Genomic DNA, 24465 nt, shown 5'->3' with positions numbered 1-24465 from the left:
ATTTTTTGCGCACGATGTTGTTCATCAGTGCTGCACTGTGTGCATTTTGTACTGCAAAGGTTTTGCACATGAGTTTAAGTGTCTGTAATCCAATACTAGATGATATGAATTGTCTGGTTTGGAGACAGGAAACAAAGGATTGTTCATTGATGAGGTGCATGTTTCAATCACCCCTTGGTATTCAAGTTGATTTAAAATCTCTCTGACTTGTTTTTTAGCTTCTTGCTTAACTGCGTACTGCCTTTGTGCAGCAGGTTGATTTTTTAACTGGATTTTATGGTGAGGCGAATCTTCATCCCATCCTACATGATTTTTATATAATGCTTGAGCCTTAGCTACTGCCCATTTTCTGGCGTAAGTGTTTTTTTTTAGGAATTGGAATGTGATTTGAGAAGTCTGGCATAATTATCTCTTTATAATTATAACTATTATTGGCACCTACTGTTTGCACTGATTTTTGCTTCACACTCAGTTATAAGTCACATAGATTTTTTCTTTCATTTTTTCCTTTAACTTTGCATTTATGTGGTTAATCACACCATTGTTAGACCTAGTAGGTGTAATTGCTGTGAGATGTAGATGAATCTTAGTGACATCATGGTATTTTCTTTTATGTTTGTAGAGCTGTCCCCTGAGGAAGGGCTAGTCATCTGCCCGAAATGCATTGGGAGGATTTATAACTGGATGACTTTTTATGTTGGATGATGTATACGCTTCTTCAAGCATTGATGAACTGTTTTGTGATTATGAATTAAACACTCAAGGAACCTCTCCGAGTTGTGGATTTAACCTGATGAACTGTTCATAAGACATTATTGTCTCCTTTGTGCTGTGCACCAGGGTGCCTTCTTCCAATTGGGGGGAGCCTTGTATTAGTTTCAGTTTACCAGGCTGTTAGGAACAGACAGCGTGCATCCCAGGCAGCACCCCACAGACTATCATAGTGATTTAATTTTGGACCTACATAGCTGTGCAAGTCCTTTCTCCATTTTCTTCAGATAATTATCTCTTCGCCATGTGGGCACTCCCTGACAAATTCAGGCGGCCAGTCTTGTTCAGCTAGAAGTATGTCATAGCCCTTAGAGAGCTTTTCCCAAAAGAGTGCTCTTATTTTTCTAGTTATGTCCCCCTCCATCCGGAGTGTTACTTCATATAACTTGTGGGGTACACTAACCCTGGTGTCAGCAGTTTCAACCTGAATGCATTCATTCAAGTCCACTGTCTCCAGATGATCCTTCAGTATCCTGCAAACTATGGTGACTTCTGCTGCGCTGTCTAGCATTGTTTGAGCCCACTCCCCGTTCTTGAGTCTTGTCCTCAAGATCCTCGGCATTTCTGATTTTTATGCTTACTTCCTTCTTTTTGGGAAATTTACCTTTTTTACTCTGGTGAACGGGTTCTTTGTCTTTGGACTAGCCATGTTCCTCCTTGTGTTCTGACCGTCCTCTTCTTTCCAATTTCTGCAAGGAAGTCTGAAAAGATAGAGAGGGACGTGTGTCATTATCTTGATATCTGTCAGGTTTTTTCAAATTATCCCTATTCCTAAGGTTTTACCTTTTTTCAGAGGGCTCCCATTGGGGAGACCTACCTCCCCTTTGGGGAGATCTTCCTCTGGAATGAGAACGTTTCTCTCTAGGAAGAGTCTGTTTAGTGTTTTCCCACTTCTTTTTAGGAGTAGTGAGATTATTTTTAATAAACACCTTTTCAGGATTTTCTGTTAATTCAGGTTTTACTGCTTTCTTGGTGAAAAAAGGGGGGGGAAATCCCTTGGTGGACACACTCAAATCAATCACATGGTGTACTACTTACACCAATGTTAGCCCATGTATTAGAAATGGTCTCTAACACTATACAATACACAATCAATGAGTTCTATGATTTTCTTTTTCTTTTTTGGTTAAAAACATATCCTAGGTATTACAAATTCTAAAAACAACATATTGCAATTACGTTAAAAACATATAATATCATCACATTTGTATTAATATATATTTCATCAATCTGTTACAGGCAGAATGTAAAGACAACAAATTATTTCTAAATACTGTATTATAAAAAAGAAGAGAGAGACAAACAACAGACACTCCTATTTGTCATAAATGTGCAGTGATACGAGGGAAGCTTAGAGATTCCTAATTATCTCTTTGTGGCTTTTTCCCATCCTCTTCCTTTTTTTAATCCTGATAGGGGCGTCAAGAAAAGTTTAATAAAGGTTGTGTTCTGGTTGACACCCTTAATCCGTTTTAATCACTTTTCCTAACTGCACTTTTCAGTGGTGGTCACTTGGTGCTTGCACGGCATTCGCCAAGATTTGTGTTATATGTCGTCTATGTCCACTTGTCTTGACTATATGTCTTGTTAAGAGAAGTTTATTATTTTTTTCCCCCTTCCTAATGCTCCGCCCTGTGTGTGGCTACACCAGGGCGTATTGCAAGCAGGCCCGATGATGAAGCATGTCACATACTCCGCTATGTGAGTGAGGGCTGTTTTTTCAAATAGAGTGATTTGCCTTATTGGGGCTTTCTCTGTTTGTTTATTTTGTTTATGTTACTCACTCTGTACCTTTTGTGCGTACATTAGAGTTTCTTGGGGGTCTGGGGTGGTAGAGTATAATTTGTCTTGACCCTCACCCCTCTTTTGTGTTTAATACTCATACATTTGTCAATTTGGGAGTAGGTTGTGGTGCTAGCCAGAGCTGTGTAGAGTTTGTAGAATAGGATTATTTTTTAAGCTGATGGATGTGAAAGAAACCTGTTTTGATGACAATAAATATGTCTATGGTCACCCTTGAAATAGACCCTAAGCATATTGGTGGATGAAGTGCAGGGAACAGGTACATTGAAGCAGATGGTGGTCATTGTTAGGGGGAGTGGGCATCTGACAAAAATTCGGAGGAGGACCTCGGTTTTCACACCATTTGACATGCTTTCACTTCCTCTTCTAATTGGCGGCTCAGTAGAAGGCTGTTGAGTGAAGAGAGGCTGGTGGATGGTGAGTTTGGAGATAGATCACAGCATTGTGGATGTAGTGCATAAGATGAAGTGATAAAGAGATCAAGAAATACTATGTGTTAGAAATATTCTTATTTAAACTGAAATTTTATGAGGACTGGGCATGTATCTCTTTTGCTGGGGCTTGTTTGCTGAGATTGTGGTGAAGCTGGGAAGTGTTGGACTGTCACGAAATGGGTGAAATCCCAGTGGGTTGGACTTGGGGTCTTGCGGAAATCGCAGAGGGAAACTGGGGCGAGGATAAGTACCATGGAGATAAAGTAGGGAGGCTTGAATGGGGAAAGAGGATCAAACTTTGAATTGCTATCTAAACATCAGGAGAAAAGAAGTAATTGAGGCCAGCGAGTGGAGGAATTGTGGGGCCTTTGAAAGAGTCAGAAGGATGCAAGTACAATAAGCAAGTACAATAACCGGCTGTTGTTTAATAATTCAACGTACTGTACAGCGGGGTTTACACTTGACTCAGATGCCGCGTCTTCCTTGTCTGCGGGGTCGCTTTAAGGACTAAGGAACTGGCATCTTTATTACGCTTCAAACCTGGTTTCCCCTGCTCCGAGGTTTAAACAAAATGTGCTTTCGCATTGCAACAGCTCCCAAGTGGCCACGTTTCTAATGTAACATTTTCAGTCAGTTCTAGCAATTTCTCTTGAAGGGACTTATAAATCCCCACTTGCAATCAGGGAAGCTGGTTAACTTTGCACCTGGGCTTGCCCGGCCTACTCAAGCTAAACCCTCAGGCTCACAGGTAGTTAAAAAAAAACCGTTAAAAGTAATGTTAGCCCCCTCTCTCTCTATATATACTACACCTCACATATTCAGCCTCACCCCTCTAGCTTTGCCTCACTCTCTACCTCTCTCTACATCTCTACCCCATCTCCATTTCAACTCTCTCTAGCTCACTTATGTCTCCTCATCACTCACTATCAAAATGCCTCTTGAAACTCAGTATGTTTTACCTCACACAACTTCATTTCTGCCACCTTTCTGTGCTTACATTTTTACCTCTCAATCTACCCTCTCTGCCTAACCTCTTCCTCAAACCTCTCGCTACACCGCTCTCCACTCACTCGCTGCTTTGCCATCCTCGTTCTACTGCTCTTCCTTCTACTTCATCGCTTTTACTACCGTACTCCTTTCTTAGTGCATTTCTCTCTCCCTGTCTCTACCTCCACAATCTCTCTCTCTCTCTCTCTGCATCTCTGTTGTCTCCCAGATATGCATAGTTCTGAGGTTTAGAGGGGGCCCTGTGGGATGCGGGGGCTCCCTGCCCCGCTGGGCCTGCATGATGTACCTGATCACCCTCTCTTTACACCTGTATCAACCTTACCACTCTTTCTCTGCCTCATCTCGGTCTCTCTGCTTCACCTCTGTCTCCCCTCCCCCTCTTTCTGTTCATCAGCCCCCTCTCTCTCTCTCACTCACTACTCTCTCTACCTTGTCTGTGTATTCCCGTTCCATTTTGCCCTAATCTCTACCTCACTGGTGTTTTTACCTTGCACCACCCTACACATCCCTCACTATTTTACCTGTCTGCCTCTAACTCACCTCTCTTTTTCTACACATACCTTCTAGACCGCATCCTTTTCCCTTTCTCGTCATTACCGTTTCTTCATCTCTAGCTCTCTCTCTCTCTCGCTCACTTAAAACGTACCTAGCTCTCTAGCTCTTTTTCTATCTACCTATTTGGTTTAGGGGTGGTAGGCATTCATCCACCTCTGGTGACGCGCATAATTACGGATGGCATTTGCCATCCCTACAATACGGTCCCCGAGGCAGCTGTGAGTTCATCAGCGCCTCCGGGTACCCAAACCAGCCTGTGTGTAGTGTTACCCTCCGGCAGCATGTCACCTGGCTGCAACTGCGGGTCCAGTCCTAGCTTTTCATTGGATAGACAAGTTGCACCGGGTGCATTGTTTAAATTAGTCATTTGCACAGCACCAAGACTACAATTCCCAGAATCCCTTCCTTTGTTGACAGCTCAGATCTGGGAACTGTCTGCCCAGGCCCTGGAGGTGTCTGCTAAGTCCACTGAAGTACTTGGAGCTGTCACTGCTTTTATAGGACAGGTACACCTGCTCTGTTATTAGCCAGGTATACTTTGCAAGATGAATGCTTCCAGTGGCAAAAGCAAAATTAACTACGCACAAGGCAAGATGCTCTGGCTAAAGGCAGCATAGGATGATGGTTGCACACAGGACAAGGGGTACCAATGCATCAGAAAAGGAGGGCCCTTCGTATCCCTCACAATATTCGAACGTCGCTAACAGTGACAGAATTCTTAAGCCCTGTTTCCATGCACTGCCAGTTTCACTTAAACATGGTTTTTCAGCTGTGATGTCTTGCTTGCCTGGGTACCTAATGAGGGCATGGGAAGATAAGGTCACGAGGCTTCCTTGGAAGGTCGTTGAGCCAAAGGTTCCAGGACTGAACATCTAACTACACCTGCTCACGGTGGGGCCATTTATGTGTACTGTCAATGTATAGGTTTCAGCGCTTTGCCAGCAGGTAAAGAGACATTCATAAAATTTGTCCCAGTCTATAAATGCAAATTAATTTCAATAAACTCTCTCCTTGTCAGGGTGTTTCCTGTGTGCTCCTTCACCAGCTTACTTTACGACATCTTGAAGAATTCACACAGGATATTGGCTATAGAAGACACTGGGTATTCAGGGCATAGAAGAAATCCTGACAGCGGAATAAAACTATACACTGCAACCAGTGTCTTGGAGTGGTGTGGCTCACTGGTTAGAGGCGGCAGACCCGGAAGCAGAGAACGGCACGGGACCAGGGTTCAATTCCCGACGCGGCAGGGTTGTGGACCAGGGTCAGCGGACTTGATAATTCTCGCCTCGGTGCCTACTCTAACCAGGGATCACACTCTGCAACTCTGGGCATTAGCTTGCCTCATCTCTACAACGGCCCCCCACATTCGCCGGGGATGCCTGGTTTCACCTTGGAGATACCCAGTAGGGGCCATCTCACAGGGATAGCCAGGACGGGTTCCCCAGCGGTCTACAGCGCCACGACACCTCAGGGCAGCAGTGCGCTTTACAAGACACATACATTACATTGGGAACAGACTGCCCAGATATTAAACATGTGGGAACTGTTCACGACAGACTATGTTCCAGTGTTGGCCCTGATATAAGTAGCTGCACATCTGGTAACTGAAGATTGAGGTCCATATCATACAAAGCCTTGAAGGTACAGAATCCATTGGCTGCTCAGTAGAATGTGGGATCAATGCTTTGGAATGCGCTGTCACTAAATGACGTTTCTGAAATAATAGTTAGAAAAAAGCAAGTACTCTAGCAAATAATTCGCCCCAAAGTTCCCATTCCAGGTGCAGCTCTTACCAGTGCCAGGTGTAACTGCAAAACTCAATATCACAGGAGAAAAGGAGAGGTCTCTACAGCCAGGCAGGACACTGACTGTTGTAAGTTGTGTGAATAAAGCCTCGCACCAGTCCAGGACACATCATGAAAGGTTTTTATTAACAAAGTCTTGCAGCAGAAGAGATCAAATATTATTAGGCAGTTCTACTACTGGTGACAATAACATAGGAACTTAATAACAGTGTCATAAACTCAGGAAGTGTGAGTTCATCAGTTGAAGAAAGCGTTAAGAAGCACAGTGAGTTCTCTTTGACTTATTTTTATAGTACTATGTCTTCATAATCTCCTCGCATGTGGAAATGGGTTGGAGCCTCTCACATAGGCGGTTAAGAGCATCTGGGCAGTATGTAGTTGGACAGTGTGGGTTTACTGATGTAAGCATCCACTGTGTGGTGTGTTCCTCTGTGTCCGCGAATACTCCCTACTACTCTCGAATGCTCACCTATTGCCATTGTAAATGACAATACCATTTATTTATGTTTTTAAAAAAATGAAAAAAAGTCATGAGCCTTGCCAATAGCTCTACCTTTAATAATGACGAGACCATTGCATTGTAAATGCTTGTTTTATATTGAACTCCCATAAGAGCCCAACTTCTGCCTCAGTTGAGTCCATCTCCAACAAATGGTCACAGAAAGGTTCCTTGCAGCACTTGTGCACGGAGTAAACTCTAGAACATGGCATTTAAAAACATAGGATCTGGAGACCAAAGCATGCCCTCATCTGAATCTGTCCATTGTTCTGTCCTTTAGAGTTTGCCTGAATCGAGAACTCTACTATTGGGGCCTCCCAGCATTACTGAGAGAAACCCAAACAAGCATTTGCAATGCAACAGGTCTCGCATTTGTGTGAGTTTGATCTATTGGCATTGTAAAAGAAAATGCCTTTTATTTATGTTTTGGTTTTTGAAACATAATAAAAAGTATTGTCATTTACAATGCCAATAGATTAAACTTGTTCTTTTTCCTCTTGCTCTCTCTTTCCTCTCACTCATTCTCACACTTGACAGGACCAACAGAGAGCGCTTCTCACATACAGGTACAACAGAGGGCGCATCTCACACAGACAGGAACACAGGATGCTTCTCACACAGACAGGAACAGAGGATTCTTCTCACACAGACCGGAGCAATAGGGGGCGCATCTCACAGACAGGAGCAACAGAGGGCGCATCTCACATAGACAGGAACAGGGGGCACATCTCACACAGACAGGAACAACAGGGGCGCATCTCACAGACACGAACAACAGAGGGGGCTTCTCACACAGACAGGAACAACAGACGGCGCATCTTACAAAGACAGGCAATCGGCGAATTGTTTTAGCTTTGCCCCCTCTATCAAAAGCCTAGGTTATCTGTTCGCATCCTTTTGTTTAATTTCTCTCTGTGGCGCCCATTCACCCCCTCTGTGAGCTTTTACTGGCGCGTGATCCGTCAGTAGGCGCTGACATGCAAAGCTGCATTTTACATGGCAGTATTTAGGAATATTCGGGGGTTCCCAAATGTGTGCGTTTGGGTTCTTTATTTGCTACATATGATGTCCTGAAAAAAAATATTGGCATTGTTTTAGCTATGCCCCCTCTCTTTTTCTATCTCTCCTTCTCTCTCTCTCCTCTCTAATTTTCTCTCTCCTTCATTCTCTCTCCTCTCTCTCTATTTTCCCCCTATATTCTCTCTCCTCCCCCTTTCTATTTCTATCACCTTCATTGACTCTCTCTCCCCTTTAATCTCTTTCCTTTCGCTCTCTCTTCTCTGTCAACCACTCTCCATCTTGAGCTCCATCTGCCATTCCTTCTTTCATTCTTTCTCTATCGTTTTTGCTCCTCCACTTCCCTCATCTTTGGCCTGCAGGTTGTAAACATCTACACAGCAGACAAGGAGACTCTCCAGCGGTCTTATTACAGTGCTGTGTAGTTCTAACATATAACTTACAGTTTGTATCTTTTGTTCAAATCAATAATCTATTTATGAAAGTTTTTTATACCTATCTATTGACACACATTCTTTGTTAGATGGGTGATTTTTCGGACGAACAGCAGCATTAATTATTACATTGTGCACTGCTGTATTCTGAAACAAGAAGGTGTGACAGGACACATTATGCTTAGTTTTGCAGCGTGAATCTTTCTGGATTCACTATGCTGTGCATATTCCGCGGTCTTGGGTCCGGATTCGTAGTCTTTCCTTTGTTTTTTTTTGTTTGTTTTTTTGTCGCACAGGTGGGCGTCGGCGTCACCCCTCCTTGGGTGTATTTCCGGTGACGTCGACATGCTTCCTGCGGAAGCTCCCACCATTGGGCGCCATCTTCAGATTCTTTTTTCCGCGGTCTGGTCTGGATCGTTCCCGTTGGGCTCCAGACATTTTTGGAGAAAGTACTAGGAAAAGATTAAAATTGGAGAAGATATCGAAAGAAGAAGACTACAGAAGACTTCGCCGACCACTGTCGAGCGAAAGGAAGGAGAAATCATCGAGGACTTCGTCGATCGTCGACGTCCACGCGGCAAGGGAGGCCTGAACACTCGATGATGGACAACACGCCGTTCAAGTTCTGCCCTAACTGCCACTACAAGTACGCGCAGAAAGACCAACACCCGGTTTGCAACCTTTGCCTACCGGTAGACCACAGAAGCGAGGACTGCAACGCCTGCTCCGCCTTCGCCCGAAGACCCTTCGTGTGAGGAAGAGCCAGAGGGTAGCGCACGCCACCCTCCAAGGAAAAGCCCCGATGCCATCGCTGTACGAGCTGGGGATGTCCTCGGAGGAAGTGGACAACGCTGCCGCCGAAGACGACAGCTACACAGTCGTAGAGACCGATTACACGAAGACATCTGATAAGGTAGGAGACTCGTCGTTCCCCAAGAACACGAGAGACTCTGAGTCTCGAAAAAACGAAGGCAAGACCCCGAAAGCGCCGACGCAGAGACACCTGGCGTCCGCGGCTACCCACAGGCCCAGCGGATCCTCTGAGAAGGAGTCACTGGCGCCGAGAGCTGTTGAGCAGCAGAAGTCGTCCAAGATCGTCCCCGAAAAGGACCGATCGACGTCGAGGGAGAAAGACCCTAAAGCCCCGACGCCGTCCAGGGACCCGAAACCCAGTTAGACGTCCAAGTCCTCGGCACCGAAAATCTCACAGCCGAGCCAGGTGCCGAAGAGAGGGGCCGAACAATCCGGCGCGGACAACGCGGCCGAGATGGAAAAGAAAAGACGGCGACTAGAAGCCGAAATGGAAAACATCTTGCAGCGGGAAAAAGATTTCGACGCCAAGATGAGAGCCTTCACGATTCCCCACAAGACCAAGCCACCCGTGCTAGAACTGGTCGAGGAGGAAGACGAACACGTCGAGGAACATGAGCCTGGCGCCGAAATGGTCGACGACCAGGAAGAGGACGAGAATCCCTATGAGACTTACAGCTATGAGGAGGAAGAGGACAGCAGGTTGGACGCCGAGTCGGCCACCTCTGACCCGCAGGAGGAGGATTACCTGGATGTCGACACCAAGAGCCCGGAAGAGGCGGTCGACACATACCCCTCGAGGCCATCGCCGGACGACATCGGGGCCTACAACTCGGTAATAAGGTCTGCTGCAGCAGCTTTCAAACTCAAACTCGACGAGGAGAAGCAGAAAGCGGACTTTCTTCTCGAGACATTACCCCTCACGCAAACAAGGAGCCAGTATCTACCTATGCTCGACAGCGTCTTGGCGCAGGGGATGGAAGCATTCAGGGAGCCCGCAGCATGCAAGGCAGTCACTCCGAGAACGGAAAAGAAGTACAAGCATTCATCAAAGGGCCCAGCCTACATTCGAGGCGTGGTCTCAGCTGACTCCATCATCACGGCCACAGCAAGGAAGAGGGCTAACGTGGCCACTACTTCTGGACCACCTCCTGATAAGGAGAGCAAAAGGATGGACTTAGTGGGCAGAAGGATCGAACGGAATGCCGCGACCCAATGGCGCATGGCTAATTCCAATGCCCTCATAAACAGGCACATGTACCAGATCATGGAGGAGCTAGGAAAACTGGTGAAAGACCTGCCCCAGAGACCAGGCAGAAGGCAGAGAAACTGGTGGAAGACGGGAAGAATGCGGCAAATTGTTGCCTCAAGACGGCCCTAGATGGAGCAGACACCTCCAGCAGGCTCATGATGATGGGTGTCACGGAAAGAAGACACGCATGGCTCAGAATCTCGGGCTTCAAGCCAGAGGTGCAACACAGCATCTTGAACACTCGGTTCAACGGCGAGACGCTGTTCGGGACAACAGTGGACGAAAAACTCAGTCAACTAAAGAAAGACAATGAAACTGCACGATCCATGGGAGCTTTGCAGTTCAGAGGCAACAAGAGGGGCACCCAGTCACGGAGGCCCGGCGGAAGAGGTGGAAACCAGCCAGGTACTTCACACCAGGCTTTCCAACAGACGCACCAGGCGGACTCGCAGGCGCAACCGAGTCAGCAGAAGCAGTCCTGGCAGTACCAGTCAAGGGGCCAGTCCTTTCGAGGGAGAGGAAATGGACGAGGACAGCATAAAAGAGGGGGCCAGCAGCCCGCCTCTAAATGACTTCAAGGACATCCGTGTGCCCGCCCACAGAAAAGATCCCAGGGGGCAGCACGTACAAAGGGGTCAGGACAAAATGGACAACTACCACCACATAACACCAGTGGGTGGAAGATTAAGATTCTACCTCCAGGAATGGAGAGAGATCACATCAGACAAATGGATACTAAACATCATCCAATTCGGGTACTGCATAGAATTTTAAGGGAGGCCAGCAAGCAGGAGACCAAAGAGAAAGCCACTAGCAAACGAACAGCTACAGCGGCTTCAGGAAGAAGCAAAAGAGCTCCAACAAAAGAAGGCCATAGAACGGGTTCCCTTCAAAGAAAGAAACAAGGGAATATACTCAACGTATTTCCTCGTGCCAAAGATCGACGAGACAATGAGACCCATTCTGGACCTCAGGTTCCTGAACACATTCATAAGAACACAAAAATTCAAAATGACCTCCCTGCAGGAGTTGCTACCGCAATTGCAGATTGGAGACTTCATGGTCACGATAGACCTCAAGGACGCCTACCTGCACATACCAATGAACGTAAAGCACAAACATATGCTCAGGTTCACGGTCGGAGAAAGCCACTACCAGTTCACAACACTAGCCTTCGGCCTAAAATCAGCACCGAGGGTCTTCACAAAGTGCCTCGCGGCAGTCGCAGCGCACTTACGAAGGCAGGGAATACACGTATACCCTTACCTGGACGACTGGTTAGTGAAAGCAAACTCGTACCAGAAATGCAGGAAAGACGCACAGACAGTGACGAGCACGCTGATAAACCTGGGGTTCTCCATCCATTGGAAAAAATCGTCAATGGAGCCGGAACAAGTAAAGATCTTCCTGGGGGCACAGATCAACACCTTACAGGGCAGGGTGTTCCCCAGCGACAAGAGAGCAAGGGCCCTGGTGAGGGAAACTCGCCTCTACCGGAAGGGACAAGCTCGGACAGTGAGGACTGCGAGCAAGATCTTGGGGATGATGGCATCATGCATCCACCTGGTACCAAATGTTCGACTTCACATGAGACCCATCCAAGAATAGCTCCAGGAACAATGGTCACAAGCTTCAGGAAGTTGGGAGGATCTAGTGGTTGTGACGCACGCAGTGCAGAAGGAAATGGCATGATGGACCATGGAGAACATAACAAAGGGAAAGCCTCTAACACCCCCAACACCAACAACGGCCCCTCGCGGCAGGATGCCTGGCTTTCACCTTGCGGATACCCTGCCGGGGTTATCTCACAGGGGAATACCAAGACGGGTTCCCTAAGCAAGCGCTTAGAAACCGGTTGGTGATTTGCGCTATATAAATTCCTGCACATTTACATTTACATTCACATTTACAGTGACCATCACCACAGACGCATCCCTGTAGGGATGGGGCGCTCACATGGAGGAGCTCAAATTGAGGGGTCTGTGGACACCAACAGAGGCGACAAAGCACATTAATTACCTAGAATTGAAAACAATCTTCCTTGCACTGAAAGCCTTCCAAACAAGACTGTACAAGCACAGGGTGTTGCTGCAGACAGACAACACCACAGCGATGTTCTACATCAACAAGCAGGGTGGAACACAGTCAACAATGCTTTCGACACTGGCGCAGGAGATATGGAGATGGGCCATCCCCCTCAGGATAGACCAACTGGCCATACACCTACCGGGGAAGGAGAATATTCAGGCAGACTGGCTCAGCAGACAGACATCGGCATCCCACGAGTGGGAGCTCAATGCTCAGGAGACGAAGTGGTTGTTCAACAAGTGGGGAACGCCATCAGTGGACCTGTTTGCAACACGCCAGAATGCCAAATGCCAAAGCTTCGCATCCAGACAACCCGAAGAGGGGTCCCTTGGGAATGCCCTATGGATAGATTGGTGCGGGACATTTGCTTAAGCTTTTCCCCCGATACCACTGATACACAGAGTACTGAGCAAGTGCAGAGCGAGCAACATGACCCTGATACTGGTCGCACCACAGTGGGCCAGACAGACATGGTACTCGCAGATCATGGAGATGGCACAGAGTGCACCCCACAGATTCGGCAGAAGAAAAGAACTGCTCTCCATGCACGACGGAGGGGTACTGCACCCAGAGCCAGAGAGCCTGAGCCTAGTGGCGTGGCTCCTGAGGACATAGAATTCGCACACTTGAGGCTGCCAGAGAGCACCCTCAGGGTCCTTCGCGAGGCACGAAGGACCAGCACACGGAAGTGCTACGTGGCAAAGTGGAAGAGATTCACAATATGGTGCAGGAAGGAAAGACTTCACAATAAAATGAAGAAGGACTCCACAGTGCTAAAATACCTCACGCACTTACTGGAGAAAAAACTCAGCTCGTCCTCCTTAAGAGTCCACTTGGCAGCGATAGTCGCCTACACAAGGGGTGAGATGGGCAGGAGTTTCTTCACGTCACAGGTTGTGAAGAGATTCCTGGAAGGAGCGAAGAGGATCGCACCACCCAAGCGTGTGCTGCCACCGGCATGGAACTTGAACATAGTCCTGACGGAGCTCATGAAGGAGCCCTTTGAACCACTCCACAAGGCCTCACTAGAAATGCTGACCATGAAGACAGCTTTCTTGGTTGCAATAACGTCCTTACGCCGAGTAAGCGAACTTCAAGCGCTAACGCTGCAGGAATCATACATACAAATACACAATGACAGGGTTGTGATGAGGACCGACCCACACTTCTTGCCAAAGGTGGTGTCCAAATTCCACATGAACCAGTCCATACAGATACCGAGTTTTTTCCAAAAAACAACAAATAGCGCAGAGCGAGCACTATGAAGGGCGGTCATGCACTATATCGAGAGGACAAAGGGACACAGGAAGACAAAGCAGTTTTTCGTGTCATTCGCCAACAGTTTCATGGGAAAGGCTGTAACCAAGAACACTATTGCACGATGGATCGCGCAAACAATCCAACTCTGCCACAAACGGGCAGGACAAGAACTAGCAGAGGGGCCACGTGCCCACTCCACTAGGGAAAAAGGTGCTACAATAGTCTTCCTGGCTAATACACCCATACAAGACATATGCCTGGCGGCAACATGGGCTTCGGTGCACACATTCACGAAGCACTACTGCGTGGATGTTCAGATGAACAGAGAAGCACAAGTCGGACAAAAGGTGCTCCAGCACATATTCAAAAACCAAAGCTCATCTTCCACCCAGCCGCCACAGAAATGAGAAACCGCTACAAAATCTACGCACAGTATAGTGAATCCAGAAAGATTCACGCTGCAAAACGAATAGTTTCTTACCTGTCGGTGTAGTTTTGCAGCTTGATGATCTTTCTGGATTCTCTAGCGAACCCACCCACCTCCCCCAGAAAGATGAGGCTGGAGAGGAAAGAGGTGGTAAAAAAAAAAACAGAAATGACTTTATATACAAAGCTGTTAAAAGAAGTTTCCCCTACATAGAACATTGCCATCACTTTGGAGACGAAAGAAACACGGAAAAAAGAATCCGAAGATTGCGCCCAAGGGTGGGAGCTTCCGCAGGAAGCATGCCGACGTCACTGGAAATACACCCAAGGAGGGGTGACGCCGACGCCCACCTGGGCGACAAAAAAAAAAAAGAAACCAAAGAAAAGACTACGAATCCGGACCCAACCACAAGACCGCGGAATATGCACAGCATAGTGAATCCAGAAAGATCATCAAGCTGTAAAACTACACCGACAGGTAAGAAACTATTCGTTTCATTTGCAACATGCACTGGCAAGCCATGGTCATGCTGCAGCTCCCGATTTATTTAACTGCTGCTTTCAAGCTTCTGAACAGAAGCTGCTCGGTTACAAGTTAAATGATAATTCAACCCCACACATACACACCCCCCACACACAACCCCCCCCACACACAACCCCCCCCACACACAAACCCCCTCCACACACAAACCCCCTCCACACAACCCCTCCTACACACACAACCCCACACACACGCAACCCCTCCACACACACAACCCCCCACACACACAACCCCACACACCCCCACCCCACACACACACCCCACACCCCCACACACACCCCACACCCCCACCCCACACACACCCACACACAACCCCCCCACACACACAACCCCCCCACACACACAACCCTACACACAACCCCACACCCACACTCTATCTCTCGATCGCCCTCACTCTATATATCACCCTCACTCTATCTATCTCTCTATCTCCCTCACTCTATCTATATCTATCTATCACCCTCACTCTATCAATTGCACTCACTCTATATATCTATCTATCTCTCGCCCTCACTCTATCTCTCTATCGCCCTCACTCTATCGCCCTCACTCTATCTCTCTATCGCCCTCACTCTATCTCTCTATCGCCCTCACTCTATCTCTCTAACGCCCTCACTCTATCTCTCTAACGCCCTCACTCTATCGCCCTCACTCTATCTCTCTATCGCCCTCACTCTATCTCTCTATCGCACTCACTCTATCTATCTTTCGCACTCACTCCATCTATCGCTCCTCACTCTATCAACCCTCACTCTATCAATCTATCTATCTATCACCCCTCACTCTATCGCCCCTCACTCTATCTATCGCCCCTAACTCCATCTATCTATCGCCCTCAGTCCATCTATCTATCGCCCTTCACTCTATCTATCGCCCTCACTACATCTATCTATTGCCCTTCACTCTATCTATCGCCCTCCCAGCATCAATCTGTGCAACCATTTAACAACAACTGGTTCAAATATGTTCTCTCAATGTTTCAAGCTTTATTACAAATGACACAAAAATATGTTAACATTTCACTTCTGTTCTTGGATTTTCGTCACAATAAAATACACTGAACATAATCTTCACAAAAATGATTTACAATAGTTTAAGCTATTGCTATTATAAATTACAATAACTTTTATTTAAGTATTAATTAAAAAAAATTAAAAGCCATTTTTATTTGTAATATCAATACATCTAAGTCACGTATTACAAAACATGTTGCATTACAAATGCTATAGGTGTCACATTTGCAAAAGTTAAAACTATTGGCATTGTAAATGACAAAGCTATTAATTTTGCTATTTTCAAAACCAACACATAAATAAAAAAATTGTCATTTACAAGACCATTAGCTCAAACTTTCCTAATGCGAGACCTATTGCATTGCAAATGCTTGTTTTAAACAAGCTTGAGGAACTAAATTATGTTAGGATTATATAGATCCTTGGCTCAGAGCATTATGTTCTTTGTTCTCCTTGTTTTGGTTATTTGTAAAATTGTCATCAAAAGTTGTGCATACCTGCTTTACCTTCTTCTCATTCAAAGAGCCCAGACTGGATCAGGATTTTGACAGGGGTTATCACTGTCCTTTGTTTTGTAAGCCAATCAACATTTTGATAGACAAAAATAGTATGTGGTTCTAAGGGATGATTTTCTCTCTCTTAGGGCAATGGTCATGAAGAGGTGGTGGCTTGTGCATGGGATGGCCAAACCTACATCATTGACCACAACCGCACCGTAGTCCGATTCCAAGTGGATGAAAACGTCAGTGCTTTCTGTGCAGGTTAGTGATATTTTTGTGTATGCTTTGGCGCCGATTGACATGTTTTTCATGTACGTGCTGTGTCATTAACATTGAGCCTGTTTCGTGAAATATACCTTTGCTTGAAAGTTACCATTTGTCAAAAAACCCACCTGTACCGGTAAGTCCAGTGGTCGAAGATCTGAGATTCGTCTGCATGATATGAGGACTAAAATAGTGATCCTCTTTCCTAGAGAAAAACTTATTATGAACCCGGTGCTAAAACTAGAGTAACAGTGTTTTGACATCCCTGCATTACGGGGTCACTCTTCAACAATGTGTACAAGTTTCTGGTGCGATAACCTATGCATCCCCTGTCATTCTAGAAAGGGCTCTGTGCACCAATCCATAGAAACGGTTTTGAGGGACTGTACAGTGTGATTCTTTTCCCCTTCAAAGTTAGGATCAGTGTTCGTGGGATGGAAGGGGCTGTGCTGCTCTGGCCCTCCCAAGGAAGCATGGAGAAGAACAGACCCTTGAACAGGTGGATGCATGCAAGGCCCATGAGACTGCAGCCTGTGTTGTCTTAAGGAACTATGCAGCTCAGGATTTATGTGCATTTTCATGTACATAGGTCAGACCCAACCCAGGGACATCATCATCACAAGCTGGGTCTGGTGGCTCAGTGGACTAATGCATCCACTGTAGGGGCCTGTGTTTGACCTCGTGGTCACAGGTTCAAATCCCAAAAGGTCCGCTCAGCCGTTCATCCTTCTGAGGGCGATAAAATGAGTGCCATTGAGTTGGGTAGCTATAAAAAATCTGTTATTCAGCGCCAAGATACCGTTCTGGGTGAACATGCGCTTTACAAATACACATTATGTTATGTACAAGGGTGGACTACTAGGGTGTGGAGCATTCATCTGCCTTACCCTATAACATTAAAGAATTACAAGTGCAACTCAAATGTCCATGTAAACATGGGTGTCAAGTATTGAACTTGGAAAAGGAGTTCATATGGAACTCATCTTTAGGAAAAATGCAAATACGGCTGAAGATAACTGTCTAGAATTAATCTTAAGACATAGTTTTGATAATAAGACAGAAGATACCTTTTTGTGAGTCAATCGCTTTCAAAGGCAAAGAAACCAGTAGAGCATAATTAGGTTCAATACATCCGGATAAAGATTTAATTAATGATTTAAGTAATAACAAAAATTTATAAGCAGATAACGTAGTGTAGTGAGCAGTGAAAAGGATTTTTAAGGGAAGCCTCAAGTGAAAAACCATAACCATAGACGAAACAGGTGACAAAAATATTGAGGGTCAATGGCACATTGGTATTCACAAGACAGCCTTATTAGCACATAATGTAACACAACGCTGAGCAGTTGCTATAGTGTGAGGATTTGGGTACAAGGTCTGTCTATATTGATGTCGACGGCATTTCTACCGTGTGCCGGATGTGAGGCTCATTTCAGGACTGATGATAACCAAGGGGCTAATAATAGGAGCAGCGCTATCTACTGTATGTAGTTCATCATAGGTGGTTTTGTGTGTGAACAACTCAAAATACATACTAGCAGTCTTCTTTGAAGCCCCAGGACTCCAAGAGGCCGCAAGTGGCCGGCCGATAGATAAGCCTGTGAGGGGAAATGTAGATGATGTCCGGGTCCCTGCAGGATTGTATTGGTAAGGTGTGCTTTATGGGGGGATATAGCCGCTTATCTGTGGCCAGGCAAGGTGGTGAACAAAAACCCATCCTGCACCCAGGCTCCTGCTTTCCTGCTTAATTGGACAAAGACCTCTTGGAGATGGTGTTACTTTGGATTTGATGTTACGGTTCTTTGTGCTTTCTCTATAACGCATCTGACTCTGAGAAGGCCCACATCCCTGGATGAGTGGGCTCATCGACATTTAAGTCTGTAATGTGCACACTGCAGAGACCGCTCATTAGCATCTCTTACCCTGCTGGGCGGTCTTGCCTGCATTGTGAGGAAGAGTGGACTGTCTACATTCAGCTGTATCTGCCCCTTTCAGAAGCACAACATTTGCATTGAATTTTCACCATCGTTGTTGACAGGATGCTATGTTATGTTATGCAACCAGCATTTGTGTAGCACATTCACACCATTTCAGTGGCCTCGTAGTGCGTTCAGCCTAGGCACCTTTTATGGTTCTTGGATTCTAGTTGGCCAATGTCAAGGTGCTGTCATGTACTTGTTTTTGGATAGACCGAGATTGTCAGCCCAGTGTATTGTTTAGTGATGTTTCCTGCGGAAAGGTAGGTTGAAAATATGTTTGTGCACTAATATGCTTGAATGCGCATTCCGAATGTGGTTTTAAAAGGTCTTGTTATCTAATTACGTGGCTGTCATGCATTGCTGTGCGTGTGTCTGCTATAGGTCTGAGCTAGATGGGTGTGAATTGTTTTCAAGTGCAGGTCGGTGGGAGGACTGTTGAGCTGCAGTGCTTAAGACACTTTTAGGTTCTGGGGCCATCAATTCTAGCTGAGGTGTTGACGATTTACTGTTGGCTTAGGCTGGGGTTTACAAAGTTGTAACATTTGTATGTCTCGTGTGATTTTGGGTGTCGTGTCTTTCCACTGTATGTTTGCTCATTTGAGTCAGTGCAGGTGTCAGTGTCGATCAAACAGTTACTTGCTTTGTTCCTAGCTCCACTATTCTCACATGGGCAAATCACAGCCTTCAGAGGGCCTTCCTCTGCACCTGAAGATGATGTGCGATATTGACATCTAGATATCTTTTATTCCTTTTGTTCTTACGCTTTTAGTCGTTGAATTCTTTAATAGCTTTTGTTCTTAGCTTTTTAATCTTTCTGCATCGCGAGGGTGTGTCTGCTTCAAGCTTTGATGAAGGCGCGAAGCCTTCTGGGTCGCAGATATACCTGACAAGGATCTATTATGCTTTCCAGTGGGGTGTATTTTTTTGCCTGTGTAACTTGCTAACTGGCATTGTCGAGACGTCCGCTCTTAAAGAACCCCGTAAAATGGCATCGTACTCTGCTCCCGGGGAGGGACACACAAAAGGCCGAAATGCACAAAGCATGTTCATTGAAAGCCTGCCCTAGAAATACTAACAAATGAAGCCTATGGAAAGATGCTCTTGCTTTTCGCTATAGCAGAGCCTTGAGAAAAATGTTAGGGATATATTTTGAAAGTGGGAATTGGTTTTATTAGTATGCAGTTTTTTCGAGTTTGAACATTAAATTAAAATATCTCTTTTAATTCCAGTGTTCGTGTTGGAGTGCTAACACTTAATACCCCAAACTACTGTGTAATAGGGAGTCATCTGCACATTCTGAATGACTCAGCAAGGTGTAGTACATTGTAGTGTTTGTTATCGCTCTAGTCTTTCTAGAATATTTCAGTAGAATGCTCAATGTGAGGAATGCATTTACTTCTATGTTCTTTGTGATCTTATGTTTGTGGGTTCTGTTCTGTGGCAGTTTACTGGTTGCTGCTGCAGAGAGGAGTCCGCTCTTGTTCTACTCTACAACTTAATAAAGGATTACTTCTACTTATTTGGATTGCTCTCCAGCCTATTTACTACAACTTTTTGGCGACGATATTTCCAACCCATCGCATGCCTCGGACCTCTTCATGGATTTTAACAAGAGCGGACAAAACTGGAGTTTTATTTGGATGTCAGCTTCATTCTCATTCTTTGTTTAGTGATCTCCGTGTGAGATTCGCTGGTGAGGTGAGCGCTTTATTGACTTTGAGTATTTTGATGGATTCTACACTTCAATATTTTTTGACTTTGAGTGGAAAAGATCTGTATATTCTATTGGATGAGCTGAATTGATCGACTGGCTGTGAATATTGCTCTGTAATTGCGTGCTGTGCGTGCGCTTACCTTCTTGTGTTTATAAATCGCGCTGGTGCTTTCCTAAGTCGCGTATAACACTCTCAGCTTCAACTGTCCCGTGTATCACTCTTGGCTTCAACTGTCCTGTCTTCACTGCGTTCCCCGGTGTTATGATGACGTGTTAGAATGCTCATGGGAGTTGGTGGACACTTCGGTGACGTCTCGTCTTGCAACTGACTCCAACCTATCCTATTGGTCAAGGTGACGTTGACGGAATTTGTTCACACCTGGCACTTGCAAACGTCCTTTCTTCCAATCAGCATTTGGCTACGTAATCACGTCACGTCAGAAAGCCATTTTATTCTCCACAGCAACCCGTCTCATCCAATCAGCCTCCAGCCTCCACTTAACCGCGCTTTTCAAGGAAGTCTGTTAGCTTTCTTCAGTTACCACAGCAACCCGAGTCCTGTCTGTTTCGCCGAAACTATAGTGAGCCATCGTCGCCGATACACACGCTGTCTGTGTACGCAGAGTGTGTCTTAACTCTTCCACGATACACATGTGATTTAGGTATCTGATTCAACTACGGTCTCCCACGGTTTCATCGGCGATACACACGCCTCTTGTGTATCTGAATATAAATCTCGAGAGTTTGGGACTTCAACGATACACACGTCATTCTCATCTTGTTGCAGGTACTGTCTCTTTGGCCTTCATTATTTAATTTTTTTTTCTTCCTAGCTACTCTCTCCACTAGTACTTGTTTGTTTTATTTTCTCATTTGGTAGCAATTTATTATTAACAAGTCCACAGAAAGTGCTCCTCAGAACTATTCAGTTGTACTTCGACCAAGCTTTGTTCCCAACCTTGGCCAACCCAGGCCAACCCAGCATATCCTGGGAGGACTGGTTCCCGATGTTTGATAATTATTTAGATGCACTTGATGCGCAGGAGTTTTCAGCTAAGCGGAAAAAGCGCTTTTGTTGAGCTTTGGGGAAAGAAGGCCAGCGTGTTTTTAAGTTCCTCCCTCAAGTCCTACAAGCTGGTGAACAAGCTCCTTTAGATGAATACAAGGAAGCTGTTTCACGTCTGGAGATTAGGTATTCAAAGGAAGCAAACCTAGTCATTAATAGGTACACGTTTTATACCAAAAGCCACAAAATTGGAGAGTCTATTGATAACTTTGTTTCGAGACTTCGAGAGATGTCGGTTAAATGCAAGTTTGGGAACATGACTGATGAACTGATCAGGGATCAGCTTATTGTCCAGTGCAATAATAAAAAAAAATCAAGAACTGTTGTGGACAGCCAAAAATCCGAACTTGCAAACTGCTATTGAATTGGCAAAAATAGTGGAGCAGTCTGAGGGTTGCATGAAGGAACTAGAGAAGAGGGCAGTTACCAGTGATGTAAATGAAGTGTCTTTCCATGACTCTTCAGAAGGTGTTCAGTGCAATGAGGATCAAAGTGACGTTGCTGCAGTTAAGAACAAGAAGTCCTTCAAAAAAGTTGTACCCATGAAAGTTCAAAACCCTGTTAGAGCCTTTAATACTAAATTGTGTAATAGGTGTGGCAGTTCTGGTCATGCATCTGACTCAAAGTTTTGCTTTTCTGCCAAGCAAGAGTGTCTTAAGTGTGAACGTTTGGGTCATTACGCAAGAGTTTGTAGGGGCAAAAGCCGCTCTTCTGGTGCATGTGTAGAAGACTCCACTAGTAGGTGTGATGAAGATAACAAGATTTTAGTAGTAAGTTCCGATGATTGTAGTACTAATGAGGAACATAAACGGAAAAATAGACCCAAAGCACCATCACTATCAATGATAGGCTAGTTCACTTAATTTTGAAACTGGTTCACAGTACACAATCATTTATAATGATTTGTTTGTAGAGATATGGGGCACAGGGCCACTTCTTCCTAAATCCATTTCTCCTGGGGGTTACCAAGGGGAACCTTTAGATATTCTCGTTTATTTTGAGGCAAAAATTAAGTTCTCTACCAGGGAAATTCAAGGGCAGGTTTACGTATCCGTGTCTGGTCCCGCCATCTTGGGGTGGGTTCACCAGTATGATTTAAGCATCATTGTTAATCCTCGTGCCGACCCGCAGGTAATGATAATTGAAGATGGGGAGTTACATTCTATTCTAACTGGTGCTGCGAATGTTTTTGGAGAGAGTCTTGGTCGCCCTAAAGGGTACTCACACAAAATTTTTTTTTTTTAAAAAATCGATTCCTGTCCAACATAAAGTTAGGCGAATTACTATTGTGATCAGGGATGAAGTCAAACAGCTCATTGATGATATGTTGACAACTGGTGTTATTGAGCCTGTGGAGGCATCTCCTTGGATTTCTTCGATTGTCGTCACGAAGAAATCGGACGGCAAACTTCGCTTCTGTGTGGACCTGAGGTCCTTGAATCAATGTGTGGTGGCAGACCCTTTTTCCTTGCCCAACATTACGGAACTGGTCACTACACTTAAGGGGGCTAGAGTTTTTTCTAAACTCCATCTCAGGAGTGCTTACCACCAGATTGACTTACACAATGATTCTAAAAGTTTGACGGCCCTTATTACTCAATGGGGTACCTTTCAGTTTACTCGCCTCCCTTTTGGCCTCAATTCTGCGGCTAGCGTGTTTCAGAGTATGGTTTCCAGTATATTTGAGGGTGTAGGGAATGTCGTTTACTTTCAAGACAATATTTGAATTAATGGCCAGTCTGTGGAACAGCACAACTCCACTCTTAAAATTGTTCGAGACAAACTGTCTTCTGCTGGTCTTACACTCCAGAGAGATAAGTGCTTGTTCTCGGTCGATCAAGTTGATTATTTGGGCTATACCATCACTCCATTGGGCATTAAACCTAAAAGGGATTTGTGTCAAGCTATTCATTCTGCGCCTCAACCGAAGGACAAGGAACAATTACGTTCCTTTATGGGACTTATCGAGTATTACTCGAAATTTGTAAAACAAATTTCGACAAAGCTGTATGTTTGAGGTTTTTACTTAAGTGGGGTGTCAGTTTTGCATGGAATGTTCAACATGAAGAGTGCTTTGACAACATCAAGAAAGAGATTTGCAATGCCAATGTATTGTTACCTTTTGATGTGCATAACAAATCCACTGTTACAGTAGACGCTAGTGCGACTGGCCTGGGCGCAATGCTTTCACAAATCAAGGGTGCGTCTGAATTTACTGTGGCCTTTGCGTCAAGGACCTTGACTGAGTCTGAGAAAAAGTATTAAGTCATTGAAAGAGAGGTGCTAGCTGCCTCCTGGGCAGTTGAGTATTTTAGAACGTATCTCTGGGGTATGAAATTTATCCTAAGAACGGATCACAAGCCTCTCATTAAAGTTCTGTCCCCGGGTGGGGCTGGGAAAGGTTCTGCTAGGCTCATGAAATTAGCGTCAAGACTCCAAGAATTTCAGTATTCAGTGGAGTATATCCAGGGATAGAAAAATGTGCAAGCGGACTGTCTTTCCAGGCTGTACTTGGATTGGCGTAGCTCTGAGGTCTCTGTGGGTATGTATGATATTGCTGTTTCTTCTGTTGAGGATGCCGTATTTGTTGGAGAAGGTGTTTTTTTGGCCAGTGACTGGGAGAGGGAGATGGTTGATGATCATACCCTCCAAGAAGTTATTAAACTCATCAAACTTGGTTCTAGGTGGGAGAGTTCTGTCTCTGTGTCAGTCAGACCTTTCATTAAAGTTTTGGATGATCTTTCCATTATCAATGATAACATTTTGCTTAAAGATGAAAAGTTTATACTTCCATTTGGTCTTAGGAAAAAACTGTTAGCCTTAGCTCATGGGGGTCATATGGGACAAACTTTCACTCAGCGTCGGCTTAAGAGTCACTTTTGGTGGCCTGGCATTGATGCTGATTTGGGTGGAAAACTGTGGCATGTGCAGGGAAGGTGAGAAGCATTTGAAAGTAGGGCCAAAATCTGTTGAAACACATATACAAAATCCAGGCCTGCCTTGGCATACCATTTGTCTTGACTTCATTGGTCCTATGGGTGAACTTAATGAGAGAGACAGGTTTGCCGTAGTGGTGGTGGATGTCTATTCAAAATGGTTGATTGTACATTTCACTAACGACATTACCACGGAGAGTACAATTAGATTCTTGGGTAATCTTTTTAAAGATGAGAGTATACCTTCTGTCATCATCACTGATAATGGCACACAACTTATCTCAAAG

General features: G+C 45.2%; 1 protein-coding gene across 1 annotated transcript in view; it reads left to right on the top strand.

The window, feature by feature from the left end:
* ITFG2 (integrin alpha FG-GAP repeat containing 2) overlaps positions 1–24465 on the top strand; it is an 819025-nt gene that overhangs the window by 529235 nt on the left and 265325 nt on the right. Inside the window, exon 10 of the mRNA XM_086952820.1 lies at positions 16363–16480. Coding sequence (XP_086808946.1) covers positions 16363–16480 — 118 coding nt within the window. The remainder of the gene's footprint in view (positions 1–16362; positions 16481–24465) is intronic.

This window comes from Lissotriton vulgaris, chromosome 1_2 (genome assembly GCF_964263255.1).
Source record: "Lissotriton vulgaris chromosome 1_2, aLisVul1.2, whole genome shotgun sequence".
Classification (NCBI taxonomy): Eukaryota; Metazoa; Chordata; class Amphibia; order Caudata; family Salamandridae; genus Lissotriton; species Lissotriton vulgaris.
Note: the sequence above shows the minus strand (reverse complement) of the source record. Positions and strands in the feature narration are given on the sequence as shown.